At 39.4% G+C, this 22,605-nt stretch overlaps 2 protein-coding genes across 2 annotated transcripts in view; one reads left to right on the top strand and one right to left on the bottom strand.

Moving 5' to 3' along the window:
* LOC114305318 (serine carboxypeptidase-like 18) overlaps positions 1-18,099 on the bottom strand; it is a 28,744-nt gene extending 10,645 nt beyond the window's left edge. Inside the window, 15 exon segments of the mRNA XM_082897267.1 lie at positions 2,339-2,452; positions 2,590-2,708; positions 2,872-2,940; positions 3,031-3,128; positions 3,131-3,182; positions 3,274-3,360; positions 3,640-3,741; positions 3,941-3,978; positions 4,072-4,174; positions 4,413-4,441; positions 4,767-4,896; positions 5,037-5,113; positions 6,330-6,466; positions 17,441-17,487; positions 17,878-18,099. Of these exon segments, the coding sequence (XP_082753393.1) occupies positions 2,339-2,452; positions 2,590-2,708; positions 2,872-2,940; positions 3,031-3,128; positions 3,131-3,182; positions 3,274-3,360; positions 3,640-3,741; positions 3,941-3,978; positions 4,072-4,174; positions 4,413-4,441; positions 4,767-4,896; positions 5,037-5,113; positions 6,330-6,466; positions 17,441-17,487; positions 17,878-18,021 (1,346 nt within the window). The 5' untranslated portion in view covers positions 18,022-18,099.
* LOC145804788 (uncharacterized) lies at positions 11,311-13,731 on the top strand. The gene is made up of 3 exons (XM_082899917.1): positions 11,311-12,104; positions 12,190-12,908; positions 12,983-13,731. Exons 1-3 carry the CDS (start codon positions 11,504-11,506, stop codon positions 13,562-13,564), a joined length of 1,902 nt encoding a protein of 633 aa, XP_082756043.1. The 5' UTR covers positions 11,311-11,503; the 3' UTR covers positions 13,565-13,731.
* Positions 18,100-22,605: the final 4,506 nt, after the last annotated feature.

Consider the following 22,605-nt stretch of genomic DNA (forward strand, 5'->3'; position numbering starts at 1 on the left):
GTCTGCCACGTCCGTTTTTGCTCTGGCGATCTACAGCATTGACCTTTGCTGAGGTCTTCTTTTCTGGTACTACAGTCGCTACTGCAGTCGCACTTGATTTTGCTTTGGCTCGCGCGCCATCCTCTTCTACCCTGATGTGCTGATGTACTCTTTCCATCAGGGCTTCCATAGTGAGGGGTGGCGTCATGGTGATCGAGTCCCTCAGTCTGTTCCCAACTGGAAGGCCTCTTTTATATTGTGCAATGGCCAGATTGGTGGGGCAGTCCCCAATCTGATTGAATGTCTCCCAGTAGCGACTGTTGTAGGATCTCAGGGTCTCCTTATCACCCATGTCGATGGAAAGTAGCTGGTCGATCTCCACCGGAGTTTTAGTATTTGTCTGAAACCTTGTCACGAAGGCTTCTGCCAATTGTGCCCAAGAGGCTATGCTGCCTTCTGGGAGTTTCTCGAACCAAGTCAAGCCTAGGTCGCTAAGGCTTGATGGGAAGAGTATGCACATTAGGGCCTCGTTTCGCCTGTAAACGGCCATGACCTAGCGAAAGTGGCTCAAGTGTGAGTACGGGTCCGTCTTCCCTTCATATGTAGTGAATTTCGGCTGAAGGAAGCCTGATGGTAGGGGCGCGTTCTCGATTGCTGGAACAAACGGCGAAGTCTGTAGTCTTGCCAATGCTTTGTCCGTTGGTTCATAGGCAGGGCGCGGTATTGGCATTCCTACCTCGACGCTTCCATGCGTCCGAGGAGCCAACCGCCGTAAGGCAGAAACTCTGTGCGGATCTCGCGCCCTGGCATCCTCCTTGCATCGTGCTTTCTCTTCGAGCACGGTTCGTAAGTCGGATGATCTAGGTAATTCCGTCTGTCTAGATCTAGTCTGATGCGAATGAGAGGGCCAGTATGTGCTTCCTTCAGTGTATGGTCTTTCAGACTTCGTCCTCTCAGACCTGGAGTGACGAGTTCTGGAAGACCATGATTGAGTATCGCCTGTCCTGAGGCTTCTACTCTCTCCTTGTGAGGGTGTAGTATTCCTACTACGATTTTCTGAGTGGCGAGGGGGCGTCTTGTTTTTGCGCCCCTCTCCTGTCGCCATTTCTTTTTTCTTCATCTGGCGTTTCAAGGCCTCCATGTCCGCCGCCATCTTCCTTATCAATTCATCTTGCTCTTTCACTCGATCTTCCAGAGCTTGAGGGTCAATCCTCCGTCTTTGCCGGTTGGGACTCTGAGAATGGGATTGACGGGGGCTGTGAGTCCGTCTTCCCCTAGCATCCCTCCTGGAGGTATGTCGTTGGGGCTCCAAGTCCGCCATGGGAGGGACAGAGGGTAATCCTTCACGCCTTGCGCCCCCTTCTGGAGTTAGTCCGTCGACGGCGAACTGCGGCAATTCTTCAATGTGTGCCATTGAATGTAAAGGGGAGAAGCTTTAATCAAGAGGTTTTGTTCTGTCCGTTCTTCCCACAGACGGCGCCAATTGTACGGGGAAGAAATAATTCTCCTCGTATAATCCTGTTGACTAAGTCCACGCTCCTCCGTACGACGTCGCTTTGTCACCTGAAAACACAAACGTGAGCTGGCCGGCGGGTGTATGCCGGAAACCTCTCCGATGCCTAAGTCAGAAAACTTGACAAATAGACAAAGCTCAATGTATTTAGGCAGCAAAATTGTATGTTGTGTTATGTTACCTCCTCCAAGGTGATGCTTGTGAGCTTTTATAGGTTTCGAGTGGCACAATCCTAGTAGGACTTTTATTTCTCCATGCAGAGTCCTCTTAGGATTCATACTCCTAAAGGATAATGCTTATCCTTTTATACACCCCCCAACTGCTTAAACCAAGTGGGATGGTTTTCACCATGGCCGAACTACCATTCGACCGAGATAAACCTGGCTATGCTGAGCCACAAAGTAAGCCGAACTATCCTTAGTTCGGCCCTTCCCCTTATTTTTCCTTATCTCGGTTCTCACCTGTTTTAACTCATGGTGTGTTTGGACCGAACCAACGACTCTTCGACCGGTATAACTCCAAAACCGGTATACCTCTAAAGCCGGTATAAATTCAAGACTGATATACCTTCAAAACCGGTCTAACTTCAAGTTGCTCCAGGACCGAAGTAACTTCATCTCTTTTGGCCGGAGTAACTTTATCTCTCTTGGGCCCGAGTAACTTTTTGGCCCTTTTTACTCAGTCCGTCATACTTTGGGCCATAAAGTCCATCTCATAGCTCGGCCCAATTTTCACCCAAAATTACCCTCTCACCTCCCTAGACTAACCCATGATTAAAAATTTAATTTAATTTAATTTTAATTTTAATTTGAAATTGAAATTGAAAAGAAGTTTTTATATACTCACCCTCCAACTTCGTCGTCAACTAGCCATGGCCGCCAGTCACTAACAATAGTTAAATTTAACAATTTTACCCAATCTTGAGTTCCGATATTTGGTACAGTTAAATCATGATCACCACTGCAAAAAAATAAGTATTAAAGTTCAATAAAGTGTGTCACACTACTATTATAAGCTCAACTCTAAGAAGTAAATTAATGTGAAGAAGAAAATTATTAGTTAAGCATAGATGCAAATTAAAGGTTCAAAATACCAACTTGTATACAAGAACTTGGAGACCATATGAACTGAGATTCTTATGAACATCAAGTACAGTTTCCACATTCAGTGTGTAATCCAAGTTCTTGTTGCATCTCTTCCAATCTTTAACTGTTCCCTGATAATTAAATTAACCACCATCTCTGAATTAATAAAGTTAATGAAATGTAATCATGCATGAATTTTACAATAAATAAAGCAAAAATTTAATCATGTATATATTTAATCAGTCAAGTTAATGTAAATAACCCTAGATATTAAATTCTTTGAAGATCACATACCTCTGTAACATACAAGGCCTGTCGGACACTCTCATCATTTGCCCAAATATAGGAGAGCGCATAATTGAAATTTTGCATATGTAGATGAATTCATATTATCATTCGGCACATTTCAAGCCCACGAATGGCCTCAAAGAGGGAGAGGAAAGAGAAAATTACGTAACACCACATTTCTAGAATTTCGGGAGGTGAGAGAATGAAATTTCCCGATTGCTGCTCTAGTGATCGTCTATCGGTTTCTCCATTTTGATCTGGGATGCCCAAGTACACTTTGGTTCCAATATATCATTTTTTTTTATATCATGAATCAACTACAAATCAAAAATAAAAATTCTCATCCTTAGTAGGTCTAGAATTTCAAATAATTTTGGTCATAAAATTGAAATCACCAATGGCTCTCACGTTTGCAATCTTTTGAAGGCTTTCAAAGCACTCTACTTGGTTTGGATCCACATCATAATAATTAGCATTACAAGTTATTTTGGTCTCCTGTAAAACATTTTTTTAAAACAAGAAAACAAATCAAACCTTGCAATGCTACTGTATGAAAGACCATAATTTTCAATCATACAACATTAGGAATGAAAAAGTTACATACCCAGAAAAAGTATTTAGAAAAGTATCTCGGAAATGAAATGTGTAGTGTAAATTTAAATTTTAGTGTGATGTAGGTCACACCCAAAATATCTAATCCACAAATTTCATTTTCTAGACAGTTTTCAAAATACTTTTTTTTGAGTGCGTAATATTGTTAGCACAAACAATCACCTCATAAAGTTCATCAGATATAAGTCTCATCCGGTGAGAGTATGATATTTTTGAATTTTCATTAATAATTACATCTGTTCGCGGGCACCCAAGAATATAGCCCTAAAAAACCATTTCAAATTAGAATATTATATTAATACGACAATTATTGTGAAGCAGACGTCAAGTATAAATCCCATTGAAACAAAAATTAAAACATTGCATTGAATAGTGATGTACATAACAAATCTATAATGCACAAATTTATTCGACTAAACCGAGCTTATTAAAGTCACTTGAGTACTAATATTAGGTTACTTACTTTGAGATTCAAGCGTGGCCTCTCCCCAACAGCATTTCCTATATCAAAAATAAATGATTAATCAAAACATGAGCTAATGAGAGTTGAATTAGTTACTAATTGTCATTAGCATTAATAATTAATTTAGTTACCCTCTAATATATGTTGAACTACTATTGGAGCAGTTATGCCTGAATAAGAATCAGCCCCAATGAACAACTGATTTTTGAGGTATTTTGGGTGATCAATCAACCACTGCATTGCAATTCCAAATAAATAGTAAGCACAAGCAGTTAAAAAAAATAAAGGGTAAATTTTTACTATTTAATTTGATGTTTAGAGTTAATACTGTTCAAATTGAAAAAATAATGATTAAAATAAAATTAGAATCAAATTATAAAAGAGAAAAGTATAATTTACCTAAAAACAAATATAACGTAGTTGTGTTAATCCAAAGAATGGTTTATAAGGTTTGCTCATTATTTTTTTTCACTTTGCTTTGAAATTCAAGAGAAATTCCAGCTGTAAAAATAAAAAATAATTATCCCTAGAACAAAACAAGGATGAGCTTGACTTCTATGGATTAGACTTAAGGATGAGCTTAGACTCAAGTTTAAAAACTCTTTAGAATCAGTGAGTCATGTAAATAAGTTAAATTTAAACGTATTTTAAAACTGGTTAATTTTTTAAGCTTGGTGATAAATTTATAAAAAAAATCAAATTACTCGAGTTAGATCGATTAAAACTCATTTAATATCAACTCAAAAAATAAAAGAAATTAAATTTAAACACTTCAAGCTTGCTTAGTTTTTAAGCTAAATTTCAATAATTTACTAGTCAACTCAACTGTTGGTCTGCCTTAACAAGGCATATGTCTGTGCAGCTGATTTCGTGTCGGAGGTAGAATATGCACTCAAATTTGTAGCGTAAGAGAAACCTGTGCCCACTGGCGCATCAAGAAATAGTATGCTCGAAGTCTGAAAAATTAATCATTTTTAACCATTGAATAAAAATAACAAAAAACAAAAAACTAGTAAGCAAACATTTGTGTAAACTTAATTATTAGAAAAATATTTTGCAAAAGGAGAGTGAGAAACATTGTATTGAATGAAAGCACCTGAGTCCATGAGTATGGGTAATATTCTAATGTGGGCGTACCTCCCTCATACTCTGTTTTGTTGAAAGCTAGTGGACCTACACATTGTCAAACAAAAATTGCAATTGAGGCCATTCTATGACTTTTTAGGATATACTATATTAAGTGAAGTGTCACTTTCATCTCCAATTTAAATAATTTGATTCATACATTTCAATTTTGTTATAATGTGATCTCTTCTTATATACTGTTAGGATTTGGAACTCCCCTCCCCCCAACCAAAAAAAAAAAAATCACGTGCAAAACTAGAGGGATTAAAATGGAATTCAAAATAAATTAAAAAAACGACTAATAGAAATGGAAAAATTAAAATGAGACAATACTAAATGATTAAGAAAAAAAAAAAAATACTTAGGCTCCGTTTGGTTGTGTTTTGTAGACATGATTCCACACCCACATGTGAATATGATGTTTGGTAGGAGTTTTGGAATCACGTTTCCAAAATTCTGCAGAGAGTTCTGTTTCAGCCGCGCTTTTCAGAATTTTTTTTTTGAAAATTTTGCCTAACCGGTCGTCCGGCCGGTTGACCAGAATAGTGAATTTTTTTATTTTTATTTTTTTGCAATTGATATGTTAATTTTTATATAATCGGAAAAAATATTTTCTGAAATTTTTAAAATTTTTTATATGCTTTAAAATAATTTTGAGTTGTATGTTTAGTTATGAATTGTAAATTTTTGTATCAAATATCAAATATCACATCAATAATTCCCCACTCAAATCAAAACTATTTTCAAAACTCTTTACCAAACAAATTTTTTATGCTCAAATCATAATTACAAACCCCGCAAACTCAAAATACAACTCTTACTCTCAAATCATAATTACAAAACACAACTAAACACAACCTTAAAATTTTAAATTTCAGTCTTTGGATATTAAAAGCTCAAACAAATATTTCAAAACTAAAAATAACTAAAACAATTCTTAGACAAAGTAATTGCAAAACTGAACTTTTCAACAAAATAATTAAGAATATACATAAAATTACAAGGAAAAAATTATTGGGTTTCTCAGAATTTTTTTTTTTTTTTTTTTTTTTTGGTTTTGTTTTAGAAAACACAAAAAATAAAGCCAAAAAAATGAAAACGAAGCTACAGGGAATGCAATCAACCTCCCTCATGAACACAAACATTTCTCCTCATGAACACAAACATTTCAGCGTAGAAGATTAAGAGAGAGAGAGAAGGAAAACCAAAAAAAAAGAAGAAGAAGAAGAAGAAGAAGAAGAAGAAGAAGAAGAACAGGGAGTACCAATTTCATAAATAAGTCCATTGAAAGCAGAGCAACCAGGGCCTCCACCGTACCATAGCAAAAGAGGGTCTTCTTTTGGATTCCCTTCCGACTCTATGAAATAGTAAAACAGTTGTGATTCTTCAACTGTAATGTACCTGAAAATCCCCAAATCTCCCTTCCTTGTAAATCATTTCAAGCTCAATAACTAAGTTAAAAATTAACAATAAAAATTAGAAGCTAAAATTATTTCTCTCAATTTAATTTTTTTTTTTTTTTTATATATAAACTTTTTGAAGTTGCTTCAAAACTAAAAATGTGAAAATTATGCTTTTTATTACCTTTTAACTTTCACCTTGCTTCATCACCTTTTAATTGCAAGGATTAAATCTATAGAGTTCAACCCAAATTTTAATGTAATTCTTCCGCCTTTCCACCATTTAAAAATTGAGTGAAAGTTGAAGTTGAAAAGTGTAATTTTTCCATATTTTTTTTTAACACCCTTAAAATGTGTTGGCATAGCTATCTCGTGCAGTGGCGGAGCCACAGTGGAGCCAGGGGGTCACGTGCCCCCTCCCCTGGGTTTTGAATATATTTTTTTTTTTGGTTGCAAATATAAAGAAAATATTTTAAATAAAAAAAATATAAAATATTATTTAGAGTGAAATATCAATGATATTTTTTAAATTATGAGAATAATAATAGTTGTTTTTTTATTGAAAATAAAGATATTACGATAAGTCATATTATTATCTATGAAAATTTCAATACAATGGTGATGTCTATTATTATTGATATATAATTATAATTAATCTCAATAAAGATATGAAATTTATTGAATTGTTAGTTACATTTGACATTTAAGGTTTATCCTCTATGTGTTTCTTTACTATTGATTGGTGATATCATATGTCAATGATGACGTGATATTACTATTATATTGAACATTGGTTTGGTTTTTGAGTTTGGACTAAATAAGCACACAAAGACAACAACAAAAAAAAAAGCCACAAAATCATAAAATGACAAAATACTTAACTTTTGATGCAAAATTACCAAATTGACCCATATATAAACAAAAAGTCAAAAAAAAATCATTTCAAGTGGAGGGCAATTTTGTCATTCCAATGCAAAAAAGTTAAAAAAACCAAACAAGAAAACCAAACAAACAAAAAAGTTTCAGGCTAAAAAAATCAAAAAGTCAAGTTTGCCAAACGACAACTAATTACTTTATCATTATATAACTTATTTTAAAACTTATATCCATGACTTTTTATTATTATTATTTATTGTTCATGATATATACTGGTTACAAATAATATATATATATATATATATATATATATTATCTTTCTTGAAGTCAATCGTAAAAATTTATATGAAATATTTTTGTCAAAATTTTTAATATTATAATTAATAAATGCCCCTCTGATTTAATTTCTTAACTTCGCCACTATTGTCGTGGCCACTTTCGCTTCTTTTTTTAACAGTGAGTGTGCGAGGGTGATTTCCGCACTATGAAGAAGGGTTGAACTTCGTGGATGAACAGCGTGCCTTGGGAATTGAAGATCTGCACAGAATAACAAACGGTGAGGCTGCCCGACCGGGGTTTGGTCGGAAACCCCTCCGATGGTAAAGTCAGGGACTTAGGAAGAAGAAGAAGAGAGAATGGGTGTATATGTGTTAAGTGTGTGTCTTTTTCGGATCCCTTGAGAGTGAATAGTGTTCACCTTTTATAGGAGAAGGTTGTTTGTCGTTCGAGTCCTTCTCTCTCCGCCATCTGTCCAATATGTCTTATTCGTGGTCGTCTCCTATTGGAGGAGGACGACCACTCCGCCTGACACTCGGGTGCAGGTCTGCTTTGTTTGTCTCATTAGCGGACATCTCTCATTGGAGGAGGACGACCACTCCGCCTGCCATTCAGATGCAGGTCTGTCATATATGCACCTTGTCCCTCTGCACCTTCATGTCTCCACGTTCTGTTCATACAGAGGGAGAGGAGCAGAGTTGTTTGTCTCTTGTGAGCCCAAGAAAGATCTTCAGTGAATTGGCCTTCTCTAAGTTGGTCTGCTCTAGAACGGTTGTCCAACCAGGAGGTCCAGCAGGTTGCTCAACCCACTTCGGAGTGGTTCTGTCCATCCGGAAGGTCCGGCACGTTGCTCAACCCACTTCGGAGCGGTTCTGTCCATCCGGAAGGTCCGGCACGTTGCTCAACCCACTTCGGAGCGGTTCTGTCCATCCGGAAGGTCCACTATGTTGCTCGGCCCACTTTGGAGTGACGCTCGTACATTGGGCCGAACTCCTAGGATTGTCTTGCTTCGGAGCAAGTGTTGGCCATAGGGCTGAGGTCCGACCTAGCTCCACTTTGGAGTGAGTATTGCATTGGACCTAGCACCAAGACTTGATTAATTTTCACCCACTTCATTTGCCCCCTGGCTTGCGCTTACGTTTGGCGAAGCGGAAGCCAATTCTGTCACCAACTTCGAAGTTTGGGTGATCACAACTTAATTTGAGCTCCATGAGCTGGATTAAAAATTATTGTTCATTCTAACGTATACGTCTGCCCAATGTTTTGTAGCTCGGTTGTGCCCCTAAACTAAATGTGTCTTCACTAGCCTTGTAATTGTCTAGCTTGATGCTCCTTCAGTCGGCTGAGCGTCGCTGCTTAACTTAAAAAAATATATATATATATATACACGAAATTTTTTTTATTTTTTATTTTTTATTTTTTATTAAATATATATATATACGCGAAATTTTTTTAATTTTTTTTATTAAATATATATATATACACGAAATTTTTTTTTTATTTTTTATTTTTTTATTTTTATTTTTTATTAAATATATATATATACATATATTCCTAAAGTTGGACAAGTGGTCTAAGCAATACCATTGCCATGCATGGTAATAACATGCAAAAACCATTTGCTGGGCACTTGGTACTGTTTTGCACTTGGTGAAATAGACGTGGGCCTTACAAACTTGACACTCCAAATCAAATTTTGCAAGTTTGCTTATGGAAATGTTTGCAGGCCACGTACTGATCACTCTCTTGCACTATTTGTCTAACATGCTCCAATGAAAAAGTGAAGCTTTCTTTGTCTGCTCGGTCTCCAACCAGGATAGACGACAATACATTTTGTCTGCTCGGTCCCATTTAAGAAATGAAAAAGTGATGCTCAGAGCTTGGTCGGTCATGCTCCATCCTATTTGAACATAATTGGCTAATCAATTGTTCGGCTCATTTTTCATCTCCTCTGCTTGGTCATCAACTTTCTTCACTGAGTCTTTTTCTTCCTCGGTCACCTTTTTGTTCGGCGGTCATCTCTTTTCATATCCAGCAGATTATTTCTTCCGTGGCCTTTGTTATTCAATCATCACAGAGTGCAACTTTCGTTTCTAGTTCGAAGTTGCCATGGCCTGTTCGGTCAGCCGAGGTCGTGCGCGGTACAAGCTTGGTCCATTGTTCACATCGAAATGTTGGGCCAATTTATGAGTCCCGTACACTTTAGCCCGGCTGGATTGTTGCTTGGCTATGGGTTTGCCGTTGGTCGGCCTTAGAAGAACAACCCACCAAATTCGCAGCTCGGTCGCTAGTTTGATTCGTTGTCATCGACGAATGAGTTCGGTCGGTTGTCGTCACTCCGTAGCTTGGTTCGCACCAGCTTTCACGCTGCTCGGTGATCTCCAATTTGTGCTCGATTCATTCTTGTTCAGTTGCCTTCGTCGTCATTGGATCGGTCGGCGCATCTGCGACTTAGTTTGCTTATCTTCTTCATACTAGGGAACTAGACTTCTTGAACTTGTTTGCTCGCTGGTTTGACAGAGTTGCCTGGTGAGGCTTCGGGCATTCAACTTCCTTGCACGGCTCACCTGGAAAGTTCGGAGCTGGGCCAACTTCACACTTCGTTATTTCAAGTGCCCTTTAGCTCGGCCTAAAATGCTTCGGCCGACTCGTCCGTGAGCATCGCAGCTCGGTCGTCCATGATCTTGGCCTTGCCACCAGACCTCAAGCTCGGCCCTGACTAATGTCCTTACTCCGACTGTCGAGCCATCACGTGTCCACATTTGACTAGTTTGGGAGCTGTCAACATGACATAAAGGCAAGCCCATTTCAGAATTTGTTAATGAAAACAAGCAAACCCACTTTGTTTAACACTTTCTCCCTCTAGAAATTTGGATTTCCAGACCCATTCTTTCCATTCCCTTCCTGCCTCACTTTTTGACTCCAGGAATAACAGAACCTATTTTCGGAAAGAAGAGTCTAACTTTGGTTTTGCTCTTACATTTTTCTTTTTCTTGGAACTGTAAGCAATTTTGAAATTTAATAATCTGATAACTTGACCTCTAACTCTTTTTCTATAAATTCCAAACTCCTCCTTAGAAAATTGAGAGCTTGCATCAATGATGTGGTCTTCTCACTTTCTCACTCTAGAGAATTAGATATCAGAGTCTGGGGACAAACCCAGTGTTCTCTTCTTCATCAGGGTGTTAGACATGCAGTGTCCGAATTGGGTCCAGAAGACACAAGCAAGAACATAGTAGAGATCATATTCCAATCAAGCTGGCTCCGAAAGCAATCCTCCTCCTCCTCATCATACCCAATCTGCAAAATCGATCGAATTCTCAAAGTCCGAAACGCCCCCACAACCCTATCGAACTTCGAACAATACAGAGACACCATCAAATCCAAATCTACCAAGCTCCCCAAAAAAAATACCTACGCTGCATCGCCGACGGCAACGAGCTCCTCCGCTTCCACTCCACCACCTTCGTCTGCTCTCTCGGCCTCAACTCCTCTTCCAATCTCTTACAACCTGTTTGTCTTGCCTTTTGTTCACCGGGTTCCGATTTTGTAAGTTTTGAACTCTCTCATTTTAATAAGCCTTTCTTATTGATTTTCGGTGGACACTATTTTGTAAGTCCTCCACTGTGATTTATTTATCTACTTTTTTTTTTTTTTTTGCTCCCTTTTATTTATTTATTTATTTAATCTCTTTTTTTTTTTTTTTTTTTTTTTTTTTTGCGACTCATAATTTTCTCTTGGTTGCCACAGTGGGACTGCTTCATCGGAGAGGCTCGCCATCAGGTTCCCCTTGATTTTGGCACTGTAACTCGTAGAACCCATGTATTTCCTTTCCACCTTCACCATTACTTTTTGGTTAAGTGTAACGTTGAGAGTCGTTTAGCACATGGTTGCTCGGTCGGCCATTGTACCTCCAACCTTGCAAGTCATCCTTAGTGTAGTTGTTTGGTGGAACGTCGCACCTCCAATGGGTAAGTTTCGGAACCTAGTGGACACTCCGGCAGGAATGGATGAGTTCCGCCGAAGATATAACATTCCCAATGATGTCACATTGACATTGGCGGCGGTTGACGCGGATCGGTCGTGTACAAGCACCACAATGCCCTTCTCAATTGCCTCCATCGTAGAGGGGGGTGTTAGGTTTCCGTTGAACCCTTTATTGCGTCGATTCTTTTCTTATTTTGAGCTTACACCAATGCAAATATCGATGAACACACTTAGAGTGATAAACGGTGTCTCGGTCTTAAACGACCTCTTAGACTTGGACTTGGGTATTTGGGATATCCTTCATTGCTACTCCTTGTGTCGTAATAAAGGCGGTAAAAACTATTATGTCAAAGTTTGGTCGTTGGACCTCCAACTCGTTACTGAACTTCCTGATAATGACAAGCATTGCTCTGATTTCCTTCAAGTCGGAGGTAATTGGGAGTTTGCGGCCGAGGAGGTGGGCCGATCGAAGCGGGTTCCACGAGAGAACGGCCACCCAGGTCATTCTTTATTGTAGCTTCCTTTTATCTATTCGCTTATCGCCTGTGATTTTTTTTTTAAAGTGTTATTGTTCGTACTTTGCAGGTTCAAAGAAGCTAAAAAGGAGGCCAGAGAAAGAGCATCCGAGGGATATCAAAGTTGCACTAAGGTACGAAGATCGGTCGGCTTCACATTTGCTTAACTATGTGCGAACTTACAGACATGTCATCCAACGGAAACCCAAAGTAAACAACTTCGCGAGGGACTCACTTGAGATTGAAACCGAAGAACGAGTTGGCCATACTACCGGAGCTTCCTCTTCCGCTGTTGTTTGTTCATCAAGTGGATCACTCAGTAGAGGCTACTCTCTGTCGCCAGACTTAGCAAGCGAAATGGCTCGTCGCCAAAAGCTCAATCTTGATGCCTTAGTCTTTGGATCTGATGATGAGGACCTTCTAGCTGTTTCGACGGTCGACACCCGAGTTTCTTCTCCACCGATTGAGAGGTCTAAGGGTGGACAAAAGCATGTTGTTATTCCTCTTCCTCCCGTTGCTACTCTTGCTCTTCCTGCTGATAGGGCGTCAAAGAGGAAGAGATCCAAAGGTAAAGACGTTGCTGGGGGTTCTAATGAGCAGGGCTCAGATGAAGAATGGGTACCTCCCTTGGAGCATAACGGCCGAGCAATCACTACATCGGACATCACAATCTACTCAAGCGACTTGGCCTTTGACTTATCAAAGACATTGCTGTTACCTTTGGATATGGTAGAGCAAAACATTTCAAGCGACGTGTTGATCAAGGGTTCGGTGCAGATGTTAACCGCAGTAAGTCTTCTTTTATGTCTTTGTCATTTACTTAAATTTGGTTGTTGAGAATATGACATTTTGGTTTGGTGCAGTGCATTCAGAGGATGCACATCATGGATGAAAGGCGGCATCGTGAGGAGCAAGAGAAGGTTAAGACGATCAACATGTTGGCTGATGCTGATATGTCCTTGAAGGCGGCTGGTGAGGATATAAAGGAGATGGAAGATGCAAAGAAGAAGGCCGAAGCACTGATGTTCATGGCCGAGCGGAGGGCCGTAGATGCCGATGCTGCTTTGAAGTCTTTAAAGGCTAATTATCAAAGGATGGTGGACGAGGCCGAACAGAGGGGCTATGATGAGGCCGAAAAGACCTATTCAGAGGAGATTTTGAAGCTGAGGGACAAGATCTTTACTAAGGGTTGGACTGGGGCTCTGCGTGCTGCTAAAGTGGAAGAGGCTTCTCCTCTTTATGATATTGACGATATCCCAGTCCCTTCGAAGACCGCTGCAAGGGTTAGGATGAGAAGGCCTCGCCAAGGTGGAGCTACGGATGTTGATCCTTCTGGCCATTCTCCTTTCCTGCCGAGCTCTTCCTTGGTTAGACAGACTGTCAATCCTACAGAAGAGGAGCACCGCGAGGATGGACACTACGACGAGGAGCAACGCGAGGAGTAAGTTGTTAGGTTGCCTCGAGTTTTGCTTTCACTTCTGCCTTAGTAGTTCTTTTGTAATGAAACTTGGAAGTTAATGAAGTATCTTCAAGTTTTGCTTTAGCGCTCGGTTGGATAAGCTATGATACAAACCGAGCTCCCTTTTGTATTGAAGTACCTTCTAAATTCGCCAAGTGTTGAATTTGCAACTTGTACTTTCTTATTTATCTTGGAGTTCGGTCGGGTGGACCTCTTTTTTTGTAAGGCCGAACTCTTTTTAGTAATTGAAGTTTCACTTCAAGGCACTCGTTCTTTTATTTTCGCAAGTATTGAACCGCTTATCTTCAATTTTTGCTTATATGTCATGTTTGCCCCCGGCCGAGCAGAGGCTCTGTGGCCTAGCAGGCTATCTGTTCGGTCTGATCAGGCTTCGTGCCTTAGAAAAAATTGAGAAAGTTTGTCGATGCCCCCAGCCGAGCATGAGCTCTGTGGCTCGGAAGGTTGTCTGTTCGGTCAGACCATGCTTTATGCCTTCGTTGAGAAAAAATTGTGAAAGTTTTTTATCATGTTGGTCGGCCGCCACCTGACTTGGGCAAGTTTTGGCGGGATTTAACCCTTCGTAGAGTGTAATTCTGCCCGTCTTCGAGCGTGAATTGTGAATTTGGACCGTGCTTTAAGTAACGATACTTGGCACAAATTCCACCAAGTTATACCACTTGGTACCCCGCTCCAACCAAAGGGTTGAGCATCCGGGATTGGCTTGAGTTAAGACCCGTGGCCAATTTGCTCCACCGAGCATAAATGTACAACGCAAGTAAATAAGGACAAACTATAAAACAAATTTTCATTCATTGATACTCGTAACTTTTGATTACATCAAGGCATGTTCTGAGAAATACATTACTGTAAGTATTTCATCCTAAGAATCATATCACTGGAAGTACTTCTTTAGGTTTGCGACGTTCCATGGTCTGGGGATTGCCTTCCCCGATAAGTCGGCCAGATAGTATGCGCCATTGCCAAGTGCTGAGGTAACCTTGTAGGGCCCCTCCCAGTTTGCACCGAGTTTCCCTTCCCCAGGAACTTTCTTGTGATCCATTACCTTCCTGAGTACCAGGTCACCTGGTAGGAATTGCCTTGGACGCACATTCTTGTTGAAGCTCTTAGTGAGTTGCTGCTGGTAAGCCGCCAATCGAATGAGGGCAGCTTCCCTACGTTCTTCGGCCATGTCCAGAGCTTGGGCAATAGCTTCATCATTGTCTGCTGGCTCAAAGATCTCAGAACGGATGGTAGGAAGGCCAACCTCCAAAGGGATGATTGCTTCCATCCCATAGGTGAGAGAGTAAGGTGTCTCACCGGTTGACCGACGAGGAGTAGTTCGGTAAGCCCAGAGGACATTCGGTATCTCTTCCACCCATTTGCCCTTGGCTTTTTCAAGACGCTTTTTTATCCCGTCAATAATCGTCTTGTTGGACGCTTCAGCTTGGCCATTGCCCTGTGGGTAGGCCGGAGTGGAGTTTCGGAACTCTATCCTCAAGTCAGCGCAAAATCTCCTGAAGATCTTGCCATCAAATTGTGTACCGTTGTCAGAGAGAAGGACTCTGGGAATGCCAAATCGAGTCACAACATTGCGCCAAACAAACCTCTTAGTGTCTGCTTCTTTGATCTTGCACAAGGCCTCCACCTCCACCCATTTGGTGAAGTAGTCAGTTGCAGCAATGAAGAACCTTTTATTCCCAGTTCCCCTAGCTAATGGTCCAACAATGTCTAAGCCCCACTGAGCGAATGGCCAAGGACTGGTGAGAGGGGTTAGAGCTTTGGCTGGCTGGTGGATGAGAGGAGCAAACTTTTGGCACTTGTCGCACTTGCGGACGTACTGTTGGGCCTCCTTTTGCATGCGCGGCCACCAATACCCGTGTGTTAGCGCTCGGTGTGCCAAGGACCGACCACCAGTGTGACTCCCACATATTCCATCATGGATCTCATAAAGCACATCTTCCACCAGACTTGGATGAACACAGAGTAGATAAGGGCCCATGTAGGACTTCTTGTAAAGCTTGCCAGATGGGGAGAGCCAAAACCGAGAAGCTCTGTGCCTTGTCTTGTGCGCTTCTTTTTTGTCCTCAGGAAGGGTGCCATTTTTCAAGAAGGCCAAGAGTGGGTCCATCCAGCTCGGGCCCAAGTCAGTGCAAAGGACCATTTCGACTAGTTGAATACTTGGTTGGGGTACATATTCCACCCATATTTTGCGGCCGTCTCTGGAGTCGACCGAGGAACCCAAGCAAGCTAAAGCGTCAGCATGACCATTTCCCTCTCGGCCAATCTTCTCGACTTTGATGGCTTGGAACTTTCTGATCAAATTTTTGGCCTGTGCTGCATAAGTGGCCATCCGCTCATCGCGAGCCTCGTAAACTCCAGAGAGTTGGTTGACCACTAATTGAGAGTCACTAAAGACGAGTAGCTCCTCCGCATTGAAGTGTTCGGCACTTCGTAGGCCGGCTAGTAGAGCTTCATACTCTGCTTCATTGTTAGAGGCTTTCCAGCCCAATCGAATGGCTTGTTCCCACATGAATCCTTCAGGAGAAATAAGGACAACTCCTGCCCCTGACCCTTTTTGGTTAGAAGAACCGTCCACGAACAGCTTCCATACGTCTCCAACAAAAAGTTTCCATGCTTCGGCTGGGGATTGCCCTTTCCCACAGACGGCGCCAATTGTGCGAGGGTGATTTCCGCACTATGAAGAAGGGTTGAACTTCGTGGATGAACAACGTGCCTTGGGAATTGAAGATCTGCACAGAATAACAAACGGTGAGGCTGCCCGACCGGGGTTTGGTCGGAAACCCCTCCGATGGTAAAGTCAGGGACTTAGGAAGAAGAAGAAGAGAGAATGGGTGTATATGTGTTAAGTGTGTGTCTTTTTCGGATCCCTTGAGAGTGAATAGTGTTCACCTTTTATAGGAGAAGGTTGTTTGTCGTTCGAGTCCTTCTCTCTCCGCCATCTGTCCAATATGTCTTATTCATGGTCGTCTCCTATTGGAGGAGGACGACCACTCCGCCTGACACTCGGGTGCAGGTCTGCTTTGTTTGTCTCATTAGCGGACATCTCTCATTGGAGGAGGACGACCACTCCGCCTGCCATTCAGATGCAGGTCTGTCATATATGCACCTTGTCCCTCTGCACCTTCATGTCTCCACGTTCTGTTCATACAGAGGGAGAGGAGCAGAGTTGTTTGTCTCTTGTGAGCCCAAGAAAGATCTTCAGTGAATTGGCCTTCTCTAAGTTGGTCTGCTCTAGAACGGTTGTCTAACCAGGAGGTCCAGCAGGTTGCTCAACCCACTTCGGAGTGGTTCTGTCCATCCGGAAGGTCCGGCACGTTGCTCAACCCACTTCGGAGCGGTTCTGTCCATCCGGAAGGTCCGGCACGTTGCTCAACCCACTTCGGAGCGGTTCTGTCCATCCGGAAGGTCCACTATGTTGCTCGGCCCACTTTGGAGTGACGCTCGTACATTGGGCCGAACTCCTAGGATTGTCTTGCTTCGGAGCAAGTGTTGGCCATAGGGCTGAGGTCCGACCTAGCTCCACTTTGGAGTGAGTATTGCATTGGACCTAGCACCAAGACTTGATTAATTTTCACCCACTTCAGTGAGTGACAAAAGAGCTACACTAGAACAACAGTCAAATCCTATTGACTTAGTTACAATTAGAAGATTAGACGCCAAAGCAAAATTTGAATGAAAATTATTAGAAGGTGAAAAGTCTAATTTACAAAAAAAAAAAACATTTATAAATAGCTCCAATAAACTGCACCAAACTAGTTTTAAGAACTAATTAATCCTATATTTATATGAAAGGATTTCCCAAGGGAGAGAGAGAGAGAGAGAAAGAAAGAGGGGCACATACCCAGTTTCAAGAGTGAAAGGAAGTTCACCATCAAAGCCTGGTAAGGTCTTGACCAGGGCTGGCCCTGAAAATTCAAGGACCCTAGGCGAGCTTCTAAATTTGGGCCCCTTGTACATACGCCCAAAAAATATTTGCTAGTGGCCACTCAAGTTTGCTTGAGTAAATTTAGGCCCTTTGTTTTTTCAATTGGACTAATTTTTTTATTTGTTTTTAATATAGGCATGCAACATGTTTTTATTTGGGCCTTTTATAGTGGGCTGTTTTATTTGGAGGGCTTTTATTTTAGTGGGTTGTTTTGTTTTTAAGGACTTCTAACAATAATTGGACTTTATTTAAAATTTGATAGTATAATGAATCTTCAAAATTTGAGACCCTATTTTGGGCCAAATTTTAGGGGCCCTAGGCATAGGCCTTACTCGCCTTAGCCCAAGACTGACCTTGACAATTTGGCCAGAAGACACTACACGTGGAAAGAAAAAGAGCACTAGGAGGAAGAGGAGCAACTGCAAACTCACCCAATTATTTTTCTCTGTAAACTTGATAACATACTTCATTGTTTGGTTATATTGCTTCTCTGCCATTATTTCCAAACAGAAATTTGCTTTGTTGGGACATGTATACCATCGCAATGCAATGGTGAGTGTACTAGGGGTAGTGCTATCAACATCTTACTCAAAAGTACTATCTTTTGTTTTTCTTGTGATTTTATTATTCAAATGGCAAGAAAAGTTGGTACAAGAAACAATGACAATGGAAATACAGTTGCATACCAAAATCTAGATTGGGTCTTGTCATGACATCATTCAAAAAAACTCAACTCGTTTGGTTTTAGTTTTCAAAAAAACAGTTTTTAAAAAATTTTACTTCTTTATTTTTCGTATTTTAATATTTTTAATGAATTTTTTTAATATTTTAAGTATTATTTTTAATTTTTAAACACACTTAACATAAATACACTTAAAAAAGTATAATATTTGTAAATTTTTTTAAAAAAAAATACACTAAATACCAAAAAATACAAAAAAAAAATGAAAATTCATTACATTTTTTATATTTTTGTGTATTTATTAATTTTTTAAAATATTTTTTCACAAATATTTTACTATTTAGATACATCTAAGTAAGATGCATCTAAAAAAATAAAAAAATTACTTAAAATTTAAAAAATATTCACTAAAAAAAATACAAAAATAAAAAATTTAATTTTTAGAAAACTGAACTCAAAAAATTGAAACCAAACACACTGAATAATATGAAGATTGGGTCAAGTGGTGATATATAGGCCAATACTATCCTAGGAAAATCTCAAATAAGCGGGGTAGAAGAAAAAAAATTACTTACACAAAAAAAGAAAAAAAAACTGCAATCTTAAGGGGAAAATAGCCTGAAAGGTTCAAGGATATTATTATACTTTAAATATATGAGCCACACTTTATTTTTTCTATTCGCTTTTCTTGAAGCATTGTGTTTTTGCCACTACTTAAACCTAAGTTACATTACAAAATTATTAGAACATTTCCATCAAACTAGTTATTTTTATTTTTTTAGCTAAAATGGTGAGTAAATCACCAAATTTCAGCTCCATTAAATTAGATATTAAGGCCTCGTTTGGGAACATGCTAATTTAATAATTTTTTGGTATTTGGCTAAAATATGAGCTAAAAAAAATTAGTATGTTTGGGATGACTTTTTGACTTTTTACGAAAAGATGTGCAAAAAGTAGAGAGAAAAGAGAATCTTTAATTTTTTGGTATGGGTTGTTGGCTTTTTGGCTAATTTAGTAACTTTTTGACTTTTTGACTAAAAATGAGGGTTCCCAAACGAGGCCTAAGTTACTTACTTAAGTTTTAGTGGTTTTGGCTTAACAAATGTAGTTAATAGTTTTAATTAGTTAAACATTAAAAATATGTTATTTTTCATATTTTGGAGTTACTTGCATTGAGTTTATAAAAAAAAATAATATAGAAAAAGAATAGAAAATTTGTTGCAGAATGTATTGAAAAAATATATAGTCAAAATTAATTTAAAATATAATAGAAGTTAAACCAGATTGATGGAACTTCTTCCTATCATCAAATAGTTGGTTATCATGAGCTTGCTCTCACGAGTTGTCCTTTTCAAAATTATATATGTTTGTCATCAGTGTTTTCAAATGGATTCATCATTGTTTATCCTAAGAATAGTGCAGCACTTGGATTGAAAACCTTTTGACTGGTTAGTAGTGTCCTTTTACTTTTATTTCGCTGTCGTTCTTTTTCATATGTTTATTGTTAATTGGTGGGTTAAAAACTAGATTAATCCAATAATTTTAACTATATGACTCATTCTATCATCTTTCTCATCTCTTTTGATACCAATAATGCTAAAGAGTGTCATTGAAGTATTGTTTAATATTAACATTAAAGTAAAAAGTATATTAAAAATAGGTAAAAATGTTAAAAATTAATTGGTGTAGGGGAGAAAAAACCTGGTCATAAAATGAGTTCAAATCCACCATTCAGCCAAACATAGGAAAATTGTTCAAGCTTTCAGCACGGAAATGGAGGGAGATAGGATCACCAAGCTACTTTGTGGTTGTGTAGTTGGTAATTGACATTCAAGGTTGCATACTATAAGGGTTCAACTTCCATTCAAACTGCACACCAAACACGGGGACAATGACTAAAAAAATAAAAGGGCAAATTACACTTTGCACTCTTGCACTTTATATCAAATCCTACTTTGGTCCCTATACATCAAATTGTGACACTTAACTCCCTGTACTTTTGGTCAAGTGTCACTTTGGCCCTTCTGTTAGCCTCATTGTTAACAGAGGTTAGACACATGAAAAACATGTGAGGATAAATTACACTTTGCACCCCTGCACTTTACACAAAATCTCACTTTAATCCCTACACATCAAAATTGTGATACTTAGCTTCCTAAAGAATAACTTCTGTAGGCCTCACTATTAACAAAAGGGCTAATATGACACTTGACCAAAAGTGCAGGAGGTTAAGTGTCACAATTTGATGTGTAGGGACTAAAGTGAAATTTTGTGTAAAGTGTAAGGGTGCAAAGTATAATTTATCCAAAAGAAAAAGTACAAGTACAAGTAATGACCCACCATTAATTTGGTAATTAACATTCATGTCACGTTTGTTTTTAGAGATAGGATAGAGGAAATTGTTAGTAAAGGAAGTGTTATTGAGGGAATTAAATAAATTTGTGTTTGTTTTGATAATAGTTGTTAGTGTAAGAATTGTTAATTTTTTTTGTATAAAATAATAAAAACAAATAGAAACCATTGGTATTGACTTACCAAAGAAAAAAGAAAAACAAAACCTCACATTGTAAAAAAAAAAAAATTGCACTTGGCCAAAGGATCGGATCGGCTGGATGTTTGCATAGACTACCAGTTACACCTTAATTCGAACGGACTATTTCTGAATACCATCTTCTCATCCAGACTCACAGTCTACTGCTCTGGGGCCTTTCACAATGCAAATGGACTCCTTATCTCAACCTCCATATTGAAAACAAACGTGAGCTTGGTGCTTGTGTTCGGACTAAAAGTCTAATCTGGAGGTCTATCACGAATAACAAACGGCCCCCAAGGTTTTGTGGTCTGAATGTTATTGTCTCATTAATTTGTAATCTCCTAATCATTAGAACCAAATGTGTCTAAAAGAAATGAGAAAGATGTACTTTTACATTTTTTTTCCTAAAGGAAAATTAGATTAATCCAATAATTATAGCTATATAACTTATTCTATCATACAAAAGAACTCTAAGCCAATAACTATATAACTTATTTTATCTTTGTACACACCTTATTTAGTGTAAATGTTGTCACATTTTTTTTTTCTTTTTAATAATACTCTTCATGCCACATTTAATAATAATTAAACAATTTTTCTCATTTATTAAACAGTCCAAAACTACTAAACAATTTTCTTCATTCATTAAACAAGTCAAAAAATTTTAAATACAAAATAACGAACACATCACCTTTATACTCACAACTAATATATATAATTCGTCCAACAAAATTGAGAAATGATTGTTATGCCCTAGTTGCTCCGCATTACCAATTCTATCCCTATATATATATATATATATATAATTCATTGAACTTTCCATCCCATATTATATTACCATAATTGTGGTCCTGCAACTAAAATACCTAGCATTTAACTATTTTCTCAAAACTAATTTTGTTTTTCCCCCTCAGCGTGGCATGCATGCAAAGATAGCATATTGAGAGGGGGATTTGCGCCGGGGAGAGTACGATCGAGCTACGGCAGCGCGGATCGTGACGGACCCCGAGGGAGCCGCACCATCTTCTTCATCTGAATTGTTCCCCGGCCCGCCTTGCGCGGCCGAGCTGGATTTGTCGACCGGAGCGTGGGCTGAGGCATATGCCGGGCCCAGCTGAGACTTGGTTAGATGTTCAGTTGGATCCGCAATGGTACGGGTGGATCGAGCCAATGACAGCTCGAATTGGCTTTGGGCCAGAGAAAGGGCCGGTACGCTTCTCGGCCGGTTAGCCCGGAGGGACCTCCTTCAGCTCGGTCTTGAGAATCGCGGTTGAGTTCCTTTCCAAGGGACAGGTCGACCACGATATCTCGGTTGGGTGTGCCACATGAACCAATGGTGTGACAGAAGGGAAACCCACTCCTGACACGCGTCAATACCATTTGGCAGTTCCGTACGCACTGTTTGGAGGTTTTGGCCTTTACACGCGTAAGGTGGGGAGAGTCGAGCACTGCCACTTGTCCAGGGAAGGACAGCAGAGGTAGTGCGCGCACAATCCCTGTGGCTGCATGGCTAGCCTAGAAAAAGGGAGGAAGGAGGACGTTGGAGGTATGCTAGCTGAACAGCTCTCACTCTCTCTCTCTCTAATGATATTCTCCTTCTTCTTCTTCAAGTGATCTGACTTGATCGTTGGAGGGTCTATTCGGCGACACACTGTCAGGCAGCTCACCGTTTCTTTGTTTCTAGGTCAGACGTCGTTACGTGAAGCTTGAGTTCAAGGAGTACGGAAAGCGAAGGATATTTGACTCCCGTACACATATGATATCACTATATAATTATTATTAGGAAAATGTGGCGCGAGTAAAAGGAATTGTATCTCCACCATCCAAAACACAAATTATTTTGTTAGCTACACATCCAAACACTGC

Source organism: Camellia sinensis, chromosome 12, assembly GCF_055761805.1.
Source record: "Camellia sinensis isolate YWXY chromosome 12, ASM5576180v1, whole genome shotgun sequence".
Lineage (NCBI taxonomy): Eukaryota > Viridiplantae > Streptophyta > Magnoliopsida > Ericales > Theaceae > Camellia > Camellia sinensis.